Source organism: Anopheles ziemanni, chromosome 2, assembly GCF_943734765.1.
Source record: "Anopheles ziemanni chromosome 2, idAnoZiCoDA_A2_x.2, whole genome shotgun sequence".
In the NCBI taxonomy this organism is placed as follows: domain Eukaryota; kingdom Metazoa; phylum Arthropoda; class Insecta; order Diptera; family Culicidae; genus Anopheles; species Anopheles ziemanni.
Window position 1 is genome coordinate 43,278,483 of NC_080705.1, and position 16,543 is coordinate 43,295,025.

Consider the following 16,543-nt stretch of genomic DNA (forward strand, 5'->3'; position numbering starts at 1 on the left):
CATCGCAAGTGTTTTTTCACTTCCTTGACCAATATTTCAATTCCGACCAGCGGGAAAAAGTATTATACATTATTCTATAAAGCCTAAGTGCTTGTTTGCTATATGCAAAAGTTATCGAATTTCTGAATTTCAAGGTGACGCAAAGAATGAAATAAGTTATACCATGTCTATTTCTTAGAACTACTGACGTTATTTTTAATAATTTTTTAATCAAACTCCAAGTCAATCCATTTCTGCGATTCTTTTTAAATTACAAAGTTCCAACAATGAACGCCTTCGCGTCCGCTTTATATTCACCCATTTGAGCAATCATTTCCAAGACCAATCAGCAAACAGTTTGCTCCAGAGTTGTTTGCCAAACTGGCTGCGAACCGTGACGTATTGGATAAGAAACGAAAGTAAATGTCAAACTTTCGCCTGCGCTGACTTTGAGCTTATTCGAGATCAAAGAAAGTGAAACACGAAATGGGAATCGCGGGCGTTGTTTGATGACAATTTTGTGTGCTCCAAACTCCCTGATTAGCTGCGCTTTCCTGGTCGCTTTTTTCTCCCCGTGGAAGGTAGCGATGGATTGATGATGAGGCTGTTTCTGGTAAATTTGAGGATTTGCTTTTTCGTACGAGCAGCCGACGGAGTTTTGTGTTTGCACAGACGTGTACCGAGAGAGGTGACGACAAATTGTGAGGTCGTGATTTTTCGCTTGATGTTAAAATTATGTTAAAACTTAGGGTTCTCTGTGTGCACTTGACTGTTCGACGCTGCGACCCTTGACGTGCCTACGCTCAAGAGTGTCGTGCTTTCTGCTTTTCACCTGCATGAAAGAAATCATTACACCTATGTAAAATGGTGAAACGACGGAAGGCAGAGCCGTCGGAAAACCGTGACGGCTGGAAAAGTGTCGGTACCATTCTGGGCGAATGCTCAAGTGTTTGCACGGGTGCTGAGCTGGAATACTCACTCACACACATATCTCAACTTGTTCACATTGCAACGGCGTGCAATCTGGAATACACAGAGATTCTCTTTACGCCACGAGTCGACGCGACACCAACAATTGAGCGTTTCATTTTTGAAGCGCCTTCGGAATTACGAAAAGCGGCTTGTTCGCCACTTGCACTTTTTTAACGCAAAACGTTTTGACCCCAGTCGAGTGTCAACCAACGTGTCGAGGTTTCAAGAGGCGCTCTGAAGATTCGCTCCAAGCTGGTTGCAAAATTAAAGAAGAGCAAAATGATGCAACGAATTACTTAAAACAGTTCTTAATGACAGAAAATTTCCAGTAGAAATAAAGGGTCATGATGTTAAATATTTTTACAATAATACTGAAAAAACAATGCAATTTAAGCCCTGACCAAGAAATGCATAACAAGTGATAAAAAAAATCCAAAAGTACCACTTAACATAATATTAAATCATTCAAAATAAGGTTATTACAAGTAATGTCATGACAGTATCACTTTCAAGCTGTACTTTTGTGTAATTCTATCAAGATTGAGTGAACTAATAAAGTAAAGCTAAACGGGTGAAAGTTAACAATTTTGAATTTTTTGCCGAGCCAGCTCTTAAAATAACCTCTTCTCAAATCGTTACTGCACATTCTTTAATTTTATTGCATGCCGGGAAATGATGAACCTTTTCGATGTTAACCTCATCGTAAGAACTTGCCAAGATCTTCCTTCTTCATGCACCTATCCTGCTATGCTTCCCACAGAATGATTGGCACTCATTAAAAAACAATGTTGCGAGAGAAACGAATTAAATGACATCCGCGTTCGTCTCTTGCGTAGCTGCATTATGTGGCGTTTCGTACGTCGTATAGTTTTTCCGTGCCATTTCGAGACTTATTTGAGCGTACAAACAAGGATGCACTACTACAAGCAACGCAAACAAGCGATATATCAATCAATGTTACTAGATGATGTTTAAATAATTTCCTTGCGAGGCTCGTACGTCTTCCCGACACTCATTCCAGCAGTGCACGTCATGAGCTAAACGCCAAATTCCGTCACACGGAGCGACACACGACTTTAATGCCACAACATTGACAAGCATGTTCCGTCTCCAGCTGTTTCCCGCGGGACCTAAGTAACAAGCACAGGTAAACTTACTATTAAAATGGCTTACAAAAAGCCTTACCCAAGATGGCGAACTTCCTCTCCAAATGAATGTTGAAGGAAATATTTCAAGAATTGAACGCTCGATCAATTGGAATGAGTATTTGTGACCTGGAAAATGGCACTGTAACCTCGTGGCTCATCACGGTCACGGCTGGAAGCAATTTGATGTTGGATCCGGTCTTTAGTCAGGGGAAAATGACACCCGTACAGGGGCAGGATGATTGGTTGGAGGATGCCTTGCAACCTTATTCGATAAGATAATGATGTTTCAATTGAGCTTGTAATTGAGATGTTATTTGCCGCAATTACTGATGGAACAAATTGAGCAAACATGGCGAATATTCAAATTTATAATGCTACTACGAATAACGCTAAAACTTAAGGTATATACGGTGGAGTTGTGAGTATTCATTTGTATTCTTTTGAACATCCCGTTCATATGTCCAATCTGCAATCACACCCACGTGAGTGAATGGCTAAAAGCAGTTTCAAGTGTTTCCCCATTCTTTGTCCTCAAAATGAGTAGTAACAAAAATCACGGGTGAGTAACGATAAAAACAACATATTAATTCTTGCAGTCCCTTCGTTTCTTCGTCTTGTGTTGCGAAGCAAATAATGAAACCTATGCTTTGGGACGCCAACGTTGCCATTGATTATTTATTTAACGACGTATCGTAAACAGAAATTATGCTTTGGATGGTTCTTGAACCACTTGTGCCCTTTCCTTTTTCCATCCATCATTCAGCTGCAGCATGAAAGCAACATCGTCCGCATGGAGTTGATTTTATGATTCTCACCTTTCCTTTCGATTCGGGAAATAATTATAGGTAAGGTTGCACTTCTCAATTGTTTTACGTACTTCCCCCTTTCGAAAGCCTGGCTACCGAACGGAAGAGTTACGTGACCGAGCGGACAAATTTAGACATTATGGTAATTTCACTTCATAATCAACATTAAACTCCCTGAGTCACCTTTCCTTCGTCCGGATTAAATTAGCTTTTGCCCAGGGGGAGCCAAAATAGGTAGCAAACTTGGAAACTTGCTCCCGTAGCATCATGCCCTATCGCCATTGGCGTAAAATAAGGACGCAAGCGATAAGGAAAGGAAAGGAACGAACAATGGATCCCTTCGTGGATGCATCAATCATCGAAACGCTATGCTTATTGGTCGGAAAATATTTATTGCCAAGCTTATGTGCTTCTAAATCGAGAAGCCAAACGCGAGGTTACCGACGAAGAAAAGAAATATATCGAGCTCAGGTGGAGCATGGGAAGTGACATAGATTATGCTTCCTATCATAAAACGTGCAGTGTGTGATATAAAAATGAAAAACGATAAGTAAAAAGCATTGAACAACATGGCGGAAAATCATAAAAGCATAAGTGTTCAGTATTTAATTTCGGTGCTCTTTTTAAATTAAATTCATGAAATATTTCTAAAAGAGTCATGCAGGGCCGGCCATAGGTTTTTCACTCGTGGCAACAGCTCTTGTGCAAGGACTTACTAAAATAAAAGCAATGGGTGATATGTTACAGCCGTTACCACTCCGTACCGTCGTTCGTGTCATGATCTTCGGCTGTTGATTCGCCCATTTACTATTTAAGCCAACTCGCTTAGCTTTTTCTTCATCTTGTTCGTTCCGTTTGAAACGTTGCGAATAAGACGAGGCAAGCGGATGCAGAATGTTAGATATAAGGAAACTGTGCAATAAAATGTTACAACTCTAGTATTTTTTCTCGGAAAAGTATAGAGAATTTAGTTTTATAAAACCAAAAGCTAGGGAATGGGATTAAAACTAACCAATCGCCGTAACTATATACGATGGACACGCGCTACACCAGTTCTCACGGGCTGCACCAGACGCCGAATCAGCAGTTCGCGTTTACTCACAATTAGGGACAGTTAGGCAAAGAATAAGTTAGGAATAACCAGTTTAGTTTTAGAACTCAAGAGAAGAAGACATGCCTCACTAGCAATGAAGAAATTGTTTAAAAAAACTTAATTCTTTGCCCTTGTCTCATAATTATATATTAAAATAGTTTATTTAAGGTAAAAATTCGTTATGAAAATTAAACTAAAGTGTAACATATAAGCCAGTCTTACATTTTCACTTTAACACGTTGACTGCCAAGCGTGTTTAGCAGACTTTTCTAGTACAATCTTTTTTAATAAAATTTACTTATAACATTCATTAAACCGACGGTTTTTTAAGGCTAAACAAAAACTTAGCTTCCCAAAGAATTAATATTAAATACTACTATAATTGTTAAGGTTAATTTCCTTTTGTTTATGAGACAAAAACTTGTTAGAACTAATGACAGCTGTCAACGTGTTAATATGCTCAAGTCAAAGGGATTTAACAAAAGCATAGCACCGACAGCCTCGCACTAGACGCCTAGCCGGCGGCTTGTGAAAAGCCAAATATCGTCATCGATGATTGGTACTGCTGACTTTTCCGGCTCCAGCCAAATGGAATTCAATTAGCGTGTCGAAGAGATGGCCCTTGACTTCCAGTGCTTCCACAATTTTCCTGCTCTGGGGGAGCGAAAGAAAGTCTCTTCTCCGGACTCAGAGCATAGTGTGGTTTTTGGGAGCAACGATGAAGCAATGCCAAGGAAATGCAAGGAATATTGTTTGTACGTTTATCTTTTTATCCTTTTCGCCGTGCTCAGTCGAAAGGAAAGCAGCAGAAGTCCCAAAGGGATCACGAAAGCCAATTGTGCGAGCAGCTATGTTTGTGGTTGTCGTTGGAAACGCGGAACGGCGGAAAATTGTTCTCCTCCTAACCGGTCGGTATGCAAACAAAACACTCCCTTCCTTTTCCTTTCCCGGTCGCTGTTCAAGTTGACAATTCGTTATTCCCTCAAACATCGATAGAACGTCTAGTTGGTATGTTGTGTACCTTACTGACAACGATTGTTTTACGAAAAACGGTGTGTGTGGCATTTCGATCTTTGGACCAACGAGCGAATACGTGTACGTCGAAGGGTTGTGAGAATAGATAGGAGAACGAAACGGGTACGGAAGCGGTTAATATCAGAAGTTTTGAAGAATCTCATACTGAATTAACCGAGATGTTTGGTAGACGGGATTTCATGAGCTATCGATGATATAACAGTGCTGTTTCGACACATCCTGGGCGCCAAGATCAGGCACAAGTGGAACATGAAAATACCCAATTCAAATTGCGGGTATTTGAACCCGTTTACAACACCATTTGACAATTGCCGACACAATAGACCTTCTACAGAAAGACCTAGAAAATGTAAAGTAGACGACATGGAACCTTCCATGGGGTGGAAGGGGAGCCATAGGTTAACGATGGGCCAGATACCTGACCTCAAAAAAAACTAGTTGAAAAAATTAAAAAAAATATTTTAGTCGTAAGAGAAAATGATTGGCAATGGCGCCAACATCCCCGGCCACCACGACGCGATGGAGAATTATAGGGAGGTGGGTAATTTTCCACTGAAAGAAGTTTCCAAGTTGAGTTGAAGTACGGTGCGATGTCGCATGTTGTTCAAGTCGTTGCCGGAAATTGAATCGGCAAGCCGTTAACTCCTCACTTGATGCAGTCGGAATTAAAGGAAGAGAAGTGAATACGTGCTAAGATGGAGGTTGATAAGATGATAAGCATTTCTTAGCTGTTTTCTGCAAAGCATTCAAATAGAGCGATGATGAAATGTGATTTTTCTATCATTTCATAATATAAATAAATGGTCATATAATGATTTCAAGTATTTATTATTTATATCTCTAGTGTCGCTTAACATTATCAAAACAATAAAATTGCCATGATTCACAAAAAATTGTCTGTGGATCCCGGTTGCACCAAAAATATTTCATCATAATTATTTCCCTCAAAACAGCGCCATTCTCAACACGAGTTAACGTTGCATGTTCTTGCCGAATGGATTGCAGTTACACTAATGAGCCCATAACTGAATTCCATGTTCGTTCTGGTCGAGTTTTATAAATTATACTTATCAACTGTCCAATTTTATGTCAACATGCACCATGCATTCGCGTTCTCCTTCGGGCCGTTATTTATATTTCTCGCCGTTAATCGCTAACCAAACACACTGTGTGGTATCGTTTGTCACTTGTGTTTTTTTATTTGTTTTCTTCTGCACTCTCAGATTGGTTGCACCGACTTTTAAAAGCCACACTTTTTTTTAACCTCGACCTGTTTTAACATCAGCCTTTAAGGATGAAGTGATCGTTAATTTGGTGGTTAGCTGGTAAAAACCTAAAACGACACCCAAATGGTTGTCCTCATTAAAATACTTGTTCCTCATACAGACACATGCACTGGCTCATGTGCAAGCATTTTCTCTTGGGGGCCTGTGGCGACAATGTGCTGTACGTTTTATATCGCCTGGAGATCTTGCGTCTTCGCTGCATGTGAAGTATTTTAATCGAGTACCCCAAGGTACCCACCGGAATCTCAATAAATCATGGCCTTCAGGTGATAATTTTACATCCGGTGGGGGGACCAGGCATTCCCGGTCCACCGGGGAGGATGCGTAAAGACATTTCCTCCGGGGAATCCTGTTCCTCGACCGACCAACAGCCTTGAGACTCCAAACTGCCGGAGCGTTGTTGACGGAATGCGTTTTACCCTGGCGTTTCCGCTTGGAGCGCTGTCAGGCGGTAAGAAATATGACGACAGCATATTTCATGAGCATAACTTCGCAGCATCTGAAGCGGTTGGGGGTCTGGGGTTTCAGTTTCGAAGAAACCAAGAGCAAGGGAAAAATGAAAAAAAAGTGTGGCCGTCGCATGCTTTTGCTTTTGGGAAAAACCCTTTCCTTCGTTTGATGATTGTTGGAAAGATGCTGACTAGAACATTCCCCTGATGTAAAACAAGTATGTGCGGGTAATATGCGGGATGAATAAAAACATGCAGCACTATGCAATGAACTTGGAGTAAAGTGCTTGTTTGTTTATACTCAAGATTCATTCCAATTTCTTGCTACAAAGTGGTATAATTTGAAAGTCTATGGGTAAAAAACTATAACAAATATTTCCAAAAAATATCAAATATGGGAGTCGCAAATTGGCCAGGCCATGTTAGCACGACGTGCTGAACTGTGAGCGGGCCAGAAAAGAAGAAGAAGGCAGTCGCAAATAAATGGCACAGAAGAAAAATAACATTTATTAAATCATAAACATGCTTAAAATCTAAAACAATAAAATGAAGCATTTGATCAACCATTCAGATCAAAAGTTGATAAGTTTATTTTGTCATTGCTCTTACGAACATCCAGCGATAAATAATTCGGACATGACACACAAATAGGCTAGTCGGGTGCAGAATTTTAAATTTGCCTATTTATGTATCATTTATGACAATAGCTTACATTTATGTAGGGAAACATTGATGTCTATATGCCTATTATGTGTTTTGTTAATACAAAACAATACATTTTTTAATGCAAATCATAATATTTGTAATAATTTTGATTAAACTTATTTTTTTATTTACTGCTTTGTATAGATTATAAAATTATTTCAAAAATCTATTCCGCCGTTCTTTTAGCAGTTTTGTGCGCAATAAGCACACACGTTTTATAGAACATAAGCGATTAAATAAAAGAGCCGGTGTCAATTGGACGAAAACGGGCGTGTCCGTTCGAAAAGAAAAACAACACTTTTACGACTCAAATCAAGCAAAGCCAACGCCTTCGTTATGGTGGTAACGGTCATTAACTAAACAAATATCGCAATTTATATCAACTGGCTGCTGTTTTACTTCCCCACTTTATTGTGGGTCATTTTTAAACTCACGAAAGCAACCCACCGTGTGTTGATGGCGTTGATAGAGTTTGCGTCGCCAACAATGACGACGACGACGACGCTGAAGACTTCGGCGTTAAAGAACTTGTGAAAAAGGCTTCCACCAAACTGCCAGAAGAAACCGTCCGGCAAATTCATTCGACTCCTCCTCGCGAGTCGTCTCGAAGTTGTGTGTGTGTGTGTGTGTGTGTGTGTTTTTTTTGTCCGCGAGGATCGCGCATGGACCTTGGATGAAATGTTAAATAAATCGCTCAATTGACATCCAACAAGACGTGAATAATGTTTCACAAAACTGTCTTGCGCGTCCGAGAGCTGGTACGGGAAGGGGATGAAAGGAAACCGGTTCGAAGCGACCGACTCCCTGTTTTCTCTCTCCCTTGTTTACAACATCAACATCTTCTACCCGCACGAACGAGGAATGAATCGGTTTCGCGACACTGACGCCCTCCAATCCATCGATCTTGCCGGCCTGGTTCTCAGTCCAGGGAGCATCGGTTGGCACTTAAGCCGCACGACCGCTTTGGCTGGAATTAGTTTCGAGTTGGTTTCTCCCTCCCTGTTGGAGCCAAGACGCGAACGCGAGTTACGTGATGTTTATGTATTTTGCGTAAGGTTATGGCACCACCATTCTGCCAGATCCGTCTTCTCATTGCAGCTTCCGTCATCGAACAGCACGTTTTGCAAGTGTTTTGACAAGTTGCAAATACCTTGAAAGTTATGCAGTGTGTTGGATGTTTGTGCCTGGTTTGCCCTCCAAATTACGATTTCATTAGCAATCAGGGAAACCCTGGCAAGACCTGGCGAAGGGATGTAACGCGTTGAAGTTTGTTTTCTCTATCGGTTCACCAAACAATTGGTCTGGGTGAACTGTTTTGTTGTTGTATGTAAGTTCTATTTTCTTTGTAAGTATCAAGAATTTTGTTCCATGGTCTAGCGGGAAGAGCTCTTGCCGTTTGTCTGAAATGTTCATTTCTTGAGGACCTTGAAATTGCAACGAAACAGGCTAGTTTTCTTCTTATGTTTCGACCGGCGCAAACAAAAAATGTATAGGCTAACATTGAGCATTTTTTTCGGTTTGTAACCTTCGACTTTTTGTAGATTAAACTACTCAATCGTTCAGAAACGATGCTGTCCCAGAGCCGTTAAAGAATCTTATTTGTCGAACGTTTCATGAAGATACCAAAAGCCCGCTCGCTGTGTACTACCTTCTTACCGACCGGAACAAGAGCTAATTTAGAAGAAAGTATTCTTAAAAGGTCCCTTTTCAACATTCATCCATCCAGCGCTCATCAGTGCAAATTGGAATGCGGACGAAAGCTGGGCACTATTTCCTTTGCACAGGTTACATGAAGAACTTGACGTCTTTCAATGTTGGTTCGATGGAATTGGGCGTAATGGTTTGTAAGGGTTTCTATATTTTTGCATCCCACATAAAACCTAAGGTAAAGCAAACTACGGTAGAACCACATGCAGACTTGTTGTATTCAAATTATAACATTGATTACAAATTAAGAAGAAAATAATTTTAGAAGACACAATTAACTTGTACCAATTTTAAAAGCTCTAGTTATTTCAAATTTACCTGGCTCAATTTGTGTTGTAAAAACAAATAGAAAAAAGTTTTTTCTTAGAGTTTTCTGAGATTCAATAGTATAAAAATAATAAACACAACAACATTCAAACGAATTAAATCCCTTGTTGCAGACAAATTGAAGCATGCTTCGATAATGTGTTGCTTCAGAGTTCCCAACAAAATTAACCGCCAGCAAACAACGATACTAAGAACGATAGTAAACGGAAAATTTACCTGTAAAAGGCGACAAGGAAAACTTTGCCAGCCATTTCCATATAGGGGTGTTGCGTGAGGAAGTAAAATCCGACAAAATGCAAGCTCCACTCGAAGCTATTCTCACTTTTGATGTACACGTGCATGACAAATCACATCTAAGTGGATCCCCAGGACGAAGATGCATGGTTGAGGGGTTGGTTGACCGGCCCAGGAAAGTTTTCCCCGATGGGAAACTCGAGAAAAGAAAGAAAGAGAAAAACACGATTCGTTATCGGTTTGGTAAAATTTTATTGCTTGAAGGAGAGAACAACACAAACTTTCCCTTCAAATTCGTTGCGCTTCTCGGAGGTGGGCTTGAAGAATAAGTTTTTCCTTGTTATTGGCCCTCCGAAAGTGGGAAAAAGGACAAGTTTTTTCACTTCGTATGAAAAAACAAATGTCTTGCCACAAACCAACCACGACCGAGTGCAGGTACCAAATCGAAAGGGAAATTAAAATGTACTCAACAACACAGCAACTAACTCCAGACTTAAAGCAAAAAACTCTATAAGAATGAAGAAGAGGACAAATGGGTAATAAAAGAAGAAATTCATATAAAACGAATTGGGGACAAGTTGCTCGATGTTCATTAGTGAAACAGAGAGTAATTTAATCTGAACTTTGGATCTTCCATCGGTCGGTCTACAGGACCTGTTGTTGTTTGCCCAAACAAGACTCTAACTCATCCTTCTTCCATTTCTAACCTTTACAGTTCCTCAAAGTCGTCGTCGTCACACAATTGTCATATGATTGCTTCCGGTGGACGCAAACGCTTGATGATCCTATTTGCCGTCACCGAGCAGAAGGACCTAGAAGAAGAACTGGAGAGGGAGTAAACTTGAGTCAACCAGCATCAGTCATCCTCAATTTCCCCCTCGTATATTTCCTAATTTTTGGGATGCCACCACCCGCTGGGCGCTTTGCAGTAGAGGGTTTCGAGTTTTTGGCCTGGAGAGGTAATTTAATTGCGTTTCAAAATGTGACAACATCCCGGAGTAACAATGACATCCCTCCATTGCCCAACACCGGTTCACTTTCCCTCCATCAGCAGCCAGATGAAAGTTAAGGATGTACGGAAGCCAAACGAAAAACTAATAAAAAAAATACTAAAAAAAACTGATAGTTTAAGTTGGATGGAAAATTATCCTCCGACCAAGCGGCCGAGCGGAACTCAGCATCAACAAAAAGAATGAGTAAATTTTTACTGATTGTGAATTTAAATATGGTCGCACGCAGCCGGAGAAAACATCAGGACGTACAAGATAATCGCTTCATACGCACAAACACAGTCACACATGTTGTTCCTAGAGATACATCCTTTATCATCTTTCTAACCCTAACACGGTACCCTTAGAATCGGTACGCCATGAAGCTGGTACTGTAATGCGCTTTGCGTCGCTGTCTTTTTGGACAATTTATGGCATGCATCTAACCATTGCAATGTGCTCTCGAGATTGTCGAGAACAATGTAAAAAGATGGAAAAGAATGAAGAATGGGGGGGGGGGGGGGGGGCTTCATTTGGGATTTTACCAAAATAATCAATTTCTTACCGAGAACAAAGTTCTCAGCAACAAATGAGAGAAGAGAATAAAAATATAGAGAAATAATTCAGATCTTAGTAAGTTTTTTTCCAACAAATTATTGTACATGGTAAAAGAATACCTCTTTTATATATGGCGATTACTTCAGCCGCACTGAATGCAACGGTAATTTGTACCAGGAAAACTAAGATGAACAACAAGCACCCGAAAAGGATACACAAACATAACGAAATGGCGTGTATACGGGATTAACCATGACGTTATCAACATGACAATGTCATAAGCCTTTCGCCAAGTGACGATGCGACGGTTCCCAACCGTCTTAGGGATTACCTTTAAGCCCGGCGCACCGGTACCATTTCGCTTTGGTTTAATATTCGAGTCACTTTACAGAGGGCAGGGGTTTTCCGGCATATGACAAAAAACCACCCAATCATCAATGTCATAAGAAGATTACTATGATTGTAATTTCCGGCACGTGCAACTGCCGTTAAGCGTTATGAGCTAGTTCGAGCCCCGAAGCTCGGAAAGTACGGGTTCACTTTCACTTTCCTATGCTTCAACGGGTGTGAGAAAGGGTGCCAAAAGAGGAAAGGGGGTAGGCAGACGTCAAGCGGATGCGGATAAAGAACCACAAATTGCAACTTAAGTAGGTGATGGCCGAGGATGGAACACATGAAAGTCATGCTGCAAGTCCTTTTTTATCGGGGAAGCCGTTGAGCAACGCAAGCCTAGTTGGGGAATGGGTTTTGGGAAAGTGGTGCTGATCAGGCTTGCTGGACCTGGAATGGTTGAGATAAGATGCACAGTATTAATTTGGTGAGTCCAGGGAAGATCTTCGCTAATCTATCGTCGTCAAAAACGAAGCAATGCAAATGTCAGCAAGTAAGCAATAAGCTGATGCTTATAGGCAATTAATGACGGAGCATACCGATGGCTAGACTTGAAATAAAGCCTTTACTGTTTTGCACATCATGTTGTAGAACATGTCGTCAAAGCATTACGATCCTAACAAGAGCCGTCAATTGAGTTTCGAATGATCAGAAAAAGGGCAATAAAAGAGAAATTGCAGCTTCCACCCGTTCAGAGTCAGATGTCGACCTAGTTCACCATGATGAATATATAGACGCTCTTGAAAACCCGAGCAATTGAACTTTGGTAGGAACGGTTAGTTCAATAATGTATCGCTCTATGAAACGGCGTGAGTTTTGATAAGAAAGAACGCTGCGAAACAAATTGAAGCTCTACAAATTCGTTCAAACAAAACGAAACTCTTCAAGTACCATAACCGCTAAGATCACCTAACTTGAACAACATATTCGAAAGCAGGAACGTCCTATAACATCTGCAAATTGGGTCCGTGATCTACCGTATACTGAAAAAAATGTAAAATTGAGGAGTAGGGCATCGTCACTTTGGTAAGATATCAATTAAAAGATCTGTAATCCGGGCGCAAAAAGAGTGCACTACAGCGATAACCGGAAAACTGACGAAGATCAGCATTGAAATAACCATCGTAAAATTCAAATGAGTTTTAGACAGCATACAGGTAAACTTACTGAGGATCGACCAAAGATACCAATATCGTTTAAGTGCATGTTTCACGCAAATCCTGACAAAGAAGGCAATCCTGATCGGAACGCACGCCGTGTCACACGCTGTACAGCGAAGTTACGGTTATACCACAAGTAGGTATGTATGTATGATACAATTATGTACATGGCTCTCCTAACGGCGAAAGCTTCATCCAGCGGCTGTGGATCCTCTTCTTTACGACAGGGTCAGATGGTTGGTCCTTTGCACACGGTATCAGATGGAAATGATCTCGTGAAAGATATCATATTATCAATTGCAGACTATACTCATCCGACAAACAGGTCAAATGCAAATTAGCCCAAGCCGACGATTTACCTTCATTGGATGTCGAATGGTCTTCTATTGCCCGATATTCGAAAATGTGTATCCATCTTAATATTGTCCAAATGGTTGAATTGTTTTAAATCGAAAGCTATGCACTTGAGAACCTACAAAAGCCCCAGAGGACATGAATATTTGAGGAGAAAAAAAAACAAACAGATCCTTCGTTGTTGATCAGGTTGTTTTCACTAGTTAACAAAACTGTTAATCTGAATACTATTTCACTTTGGAAAGAAAAGGCAAAGGTCCATAAAAAAGATACACAATTTCGCACAGATTTTAAGAGGTACTGTTTATCAAATTTATTGAATTATTAAAGAGTTCAGTTAAGTAAGGACAAATAAATTCGATCAAGCTCTAGTAGGAAAGCAGAAAACATTTCATGAATACAAAGATTAGTTTTTTTTCTCTCTACCCACAACTCTTCTTGTTGCAACTCAATTTGTTGATACCAGTTTATTAACGGTTCTTATCTCTGGCTAACTGGCAGGACGAGACTGAACATTGGACTGATCTTGGGTTGGTCTTGGCAAAATATATCTAGGGCGCAGGGGGTTTTACTGAAGGTAAGAAAGAAATACAAGTGTCAATGGATATTGAGAGGAATTCACTTTGTCCACCCGTAAGAGATGATACTTACCAAAAAAAAATCGAACGAAACTCGGCCGCATCGATCTTCGACCATGCTGCCTACCGTTCTATTGAAGTTCGTGTTGCCAAGGAGTGGTTGGTGTTACTGTTGCCGTATATGGATGGAATGCAACTAAATACTCTGCGGTGTTGTTGGGGTCAAAGAAAGTGAGGATACATTCTGGTTCAATAGTTTCTTTTAGCTTAGGCTTGTGTTAATGTTGAGTTGTGCTTCTCAAAATCTACCTTGGCTATAGTCGTCGATTCTGCTGATGTTTTACGTGCTGCAGACGCCACCGCCGCCACTCTCACCGTGAGCTAATGTATCGCCTTGAACGTATCACATTGCATATCTTTGTGTCCACATCCGGGCACGTTTATTATATTGTTCTCGATTCGTTGTATATACTTTGGCAATTTCGGGCACCAGTGGATCGTCCGGATTTGGATCGCATAGCATAGAGCAGATGGATAATAACACTTTTGACACGGTAAGCGCCGGTGACCATTTACTGCGTAGAATGTCCAGACAAATCGACCCGTTACTGTTAATGTTGGGGTGATATATACGTGTTGTAAATGCCACTTTAGGTGGCTTAAACGGATAGCATGATGGGAAGTCTATCGTTAGGGAAAAAAGGCCTCCCTGATACGGACTGTCTGGCGGACCCATGATTGTAGCTTGCCACTGGTACAGATTGTTGCGAATTGGACCTGCTGAGCAATGTGCCGGCGGGTCTGTTTGCAACTCTTCTAGTTCCTTGGTAAGCCTTTTCGACGCCATCTTCTACTTTTCCTTATGCACTTCCGCCGGGCGTGACTGTGGTTCGATAACACTCTGCGCTCTACTACCGAATGACCACTTTTAGGAACTCTTTCCAATCTCGGGAGATCTGACCCTGCTGTCCACCTGCTGCTGCCTTCTTGCAGTTGCGTTTGCTCCGCGCTTTGCTCTATTGCGCTATGCTCCACACAGCAAGCTTTACGATGTGGACTGAAGACTTGTATATTCTCGCAGTCACCATATGTTACACTCTGTTCAACAAAAGTTCATCGCAATACACGGATGCACTTTGAAATTCATCACCAGATCAACTAAAAGCGGCCACAGCAACGACAAAAGTAGCAATCAAATGCTAGATTTACATACGACCAAAAAGTTTTCCACAAACGTACTAGATCGAATAGCAAGAGTGAGACAACAGTATGTCTCACTGTCGGGTCGAAGCTGTCACATTTGTTCAGCTTAGGAAATATTATGAAAGTTTTTTCAAGTCAATTTCAAATTCAAACGCTGCTTTAGTACAGTTTTTAGTACAATTATTTTTGATAAAACTCGTTCATAATGCAAATGCTAAGACTCTTAAAAAAACTAAAATATTTATCTTATAGTTGAATCCCAATCAGAATACTTCTGTCACCCTATTTGTGGTTGTTTGGCGTTTATAAAGAGCACGCAGAGTACGTTTAAAAACTACTTTCGGTATATTGATTATGATTGAATTGGTTAAGCTCTGAAACATTGTACAATGTACAAAATACATAAACTTGAGTTTTCACGGTTTGGTCTTTCTTTATCAATTATCAATTTGCGTCGATTTACCACCGCGGGCGGTCAAAAAGCCCGGTTCTGTCTTTTACCGAGTCAGTACGGGATGCAAAGAAGCTGGCTGCTTTCGTGGCGCCCACAAGACAACCAAGAGGTGCGGCGGAATGAATGGAAGTTTGAGTACGATTCCCTTCCATCTTTTTGACTAAAGTTACCACGAATGGAACTGCCAGATTACTACCATTAAATGGTAATTATTATTATTATTGTTATACTTGTCGTCAGAACTCCTGCTCGTTGAATGTTTTCTCCATTCTAGTGTTTTTGGAGTCGTTTCGGAAGAGCATAAATTGAGTTAATATTTGAGAAACACATTTGTTTTCGTTCTATGCTCGGGGGTCCGCGACAGCCGAGCGGTAGTGCCGGTTAGAAAATCGGCCCATGAGCGCCGGGGCTCACCACCTCGACGGCGTTTGTTCGAATCCCAACCGAGACCGGACCCTGTACGAGAGGACTGACTATCCACGTACAACAGGGAAACAAGTCTCGTAAGCCCTTAAACGGTCAGGCATGACCAAGAGGTCGTTACGCCAAGAAGAAATTTGTTTTCGTTATCCTAAACAATGATCATAAGTTTTTAAACATAATAACAATCATCATTACTTAAAATTTAGATGATTGAAATAAATAACTTAAGAATCGTATTTTATTCATTTTATATTTTTGATATCTTTATAAATTCTGCAGAGCGAGAAAGCTTAGGAGGTTACACCCGATGGAACGTATTCTTCCGACGTTGCTAAAAAAATATTCTTCAAATATCAGGACCCCGTTTCTGCAGAAGGTGTCGAGTTGGAGGTTCAGAAAACCGCCTTGATCAGCTCACGATTGACAATCATTATTTATTCTTTCCCAGCATCCATCCATCCACCGGATGGAGCCGGCCCTGCGTCACTCGCTACTTCCGTTGCATCGGTTATAGAAGCGTGCTGTTTATTTTTTTCACTGCTTTTTACTTTTACATTTTATTGTTTTTTATGCTAATGACTGTTTGACGGCACCGATTTACTTGCCTCTGGTCCAAAATTTGTGTCACGAACCGGGTCACGTTTGTTTGACTTTTCTTTTCGCTATAAGCGCTTTTGTCTTTGGCAGGGCCAT

At 40.8% G+C, this 16,543-nt stretch overlaps 1 protein-coding gene across 1 annotated transcript; it reads right to left on the bottom strand.

The window, feature by feature from the left end:
• Positions 1-14,173: 14,173 nt before the first annotated feature.
• On the bottom strand, positions 14,174-14,617 carry LOC131286842 (ubiquitin-conjugating enzyme E2-17 kDa-like). Its single transcript, XM_058315849.1, has one exon. It carries the CDS (start codon positions 14,615-14,617, stop codon positions 14,174-14,176), a length of 444 nt encoding a protein of 147 aa, XP_058171832.1.
• Between the last annotated feature and the right edge of the window lie 1,926 nt (positions 14,618-16,543).

Bases quoted from the DNA above. Each gene is read 5' to 3' on its own strand.
- LOC131286842 (XM_058315849.1), bottom strand. From the start codon at position 14,617: ATGGCGTCGAAAAGGCTTACCAAGGAACTAGAAGAGTTGCAAACAGAC.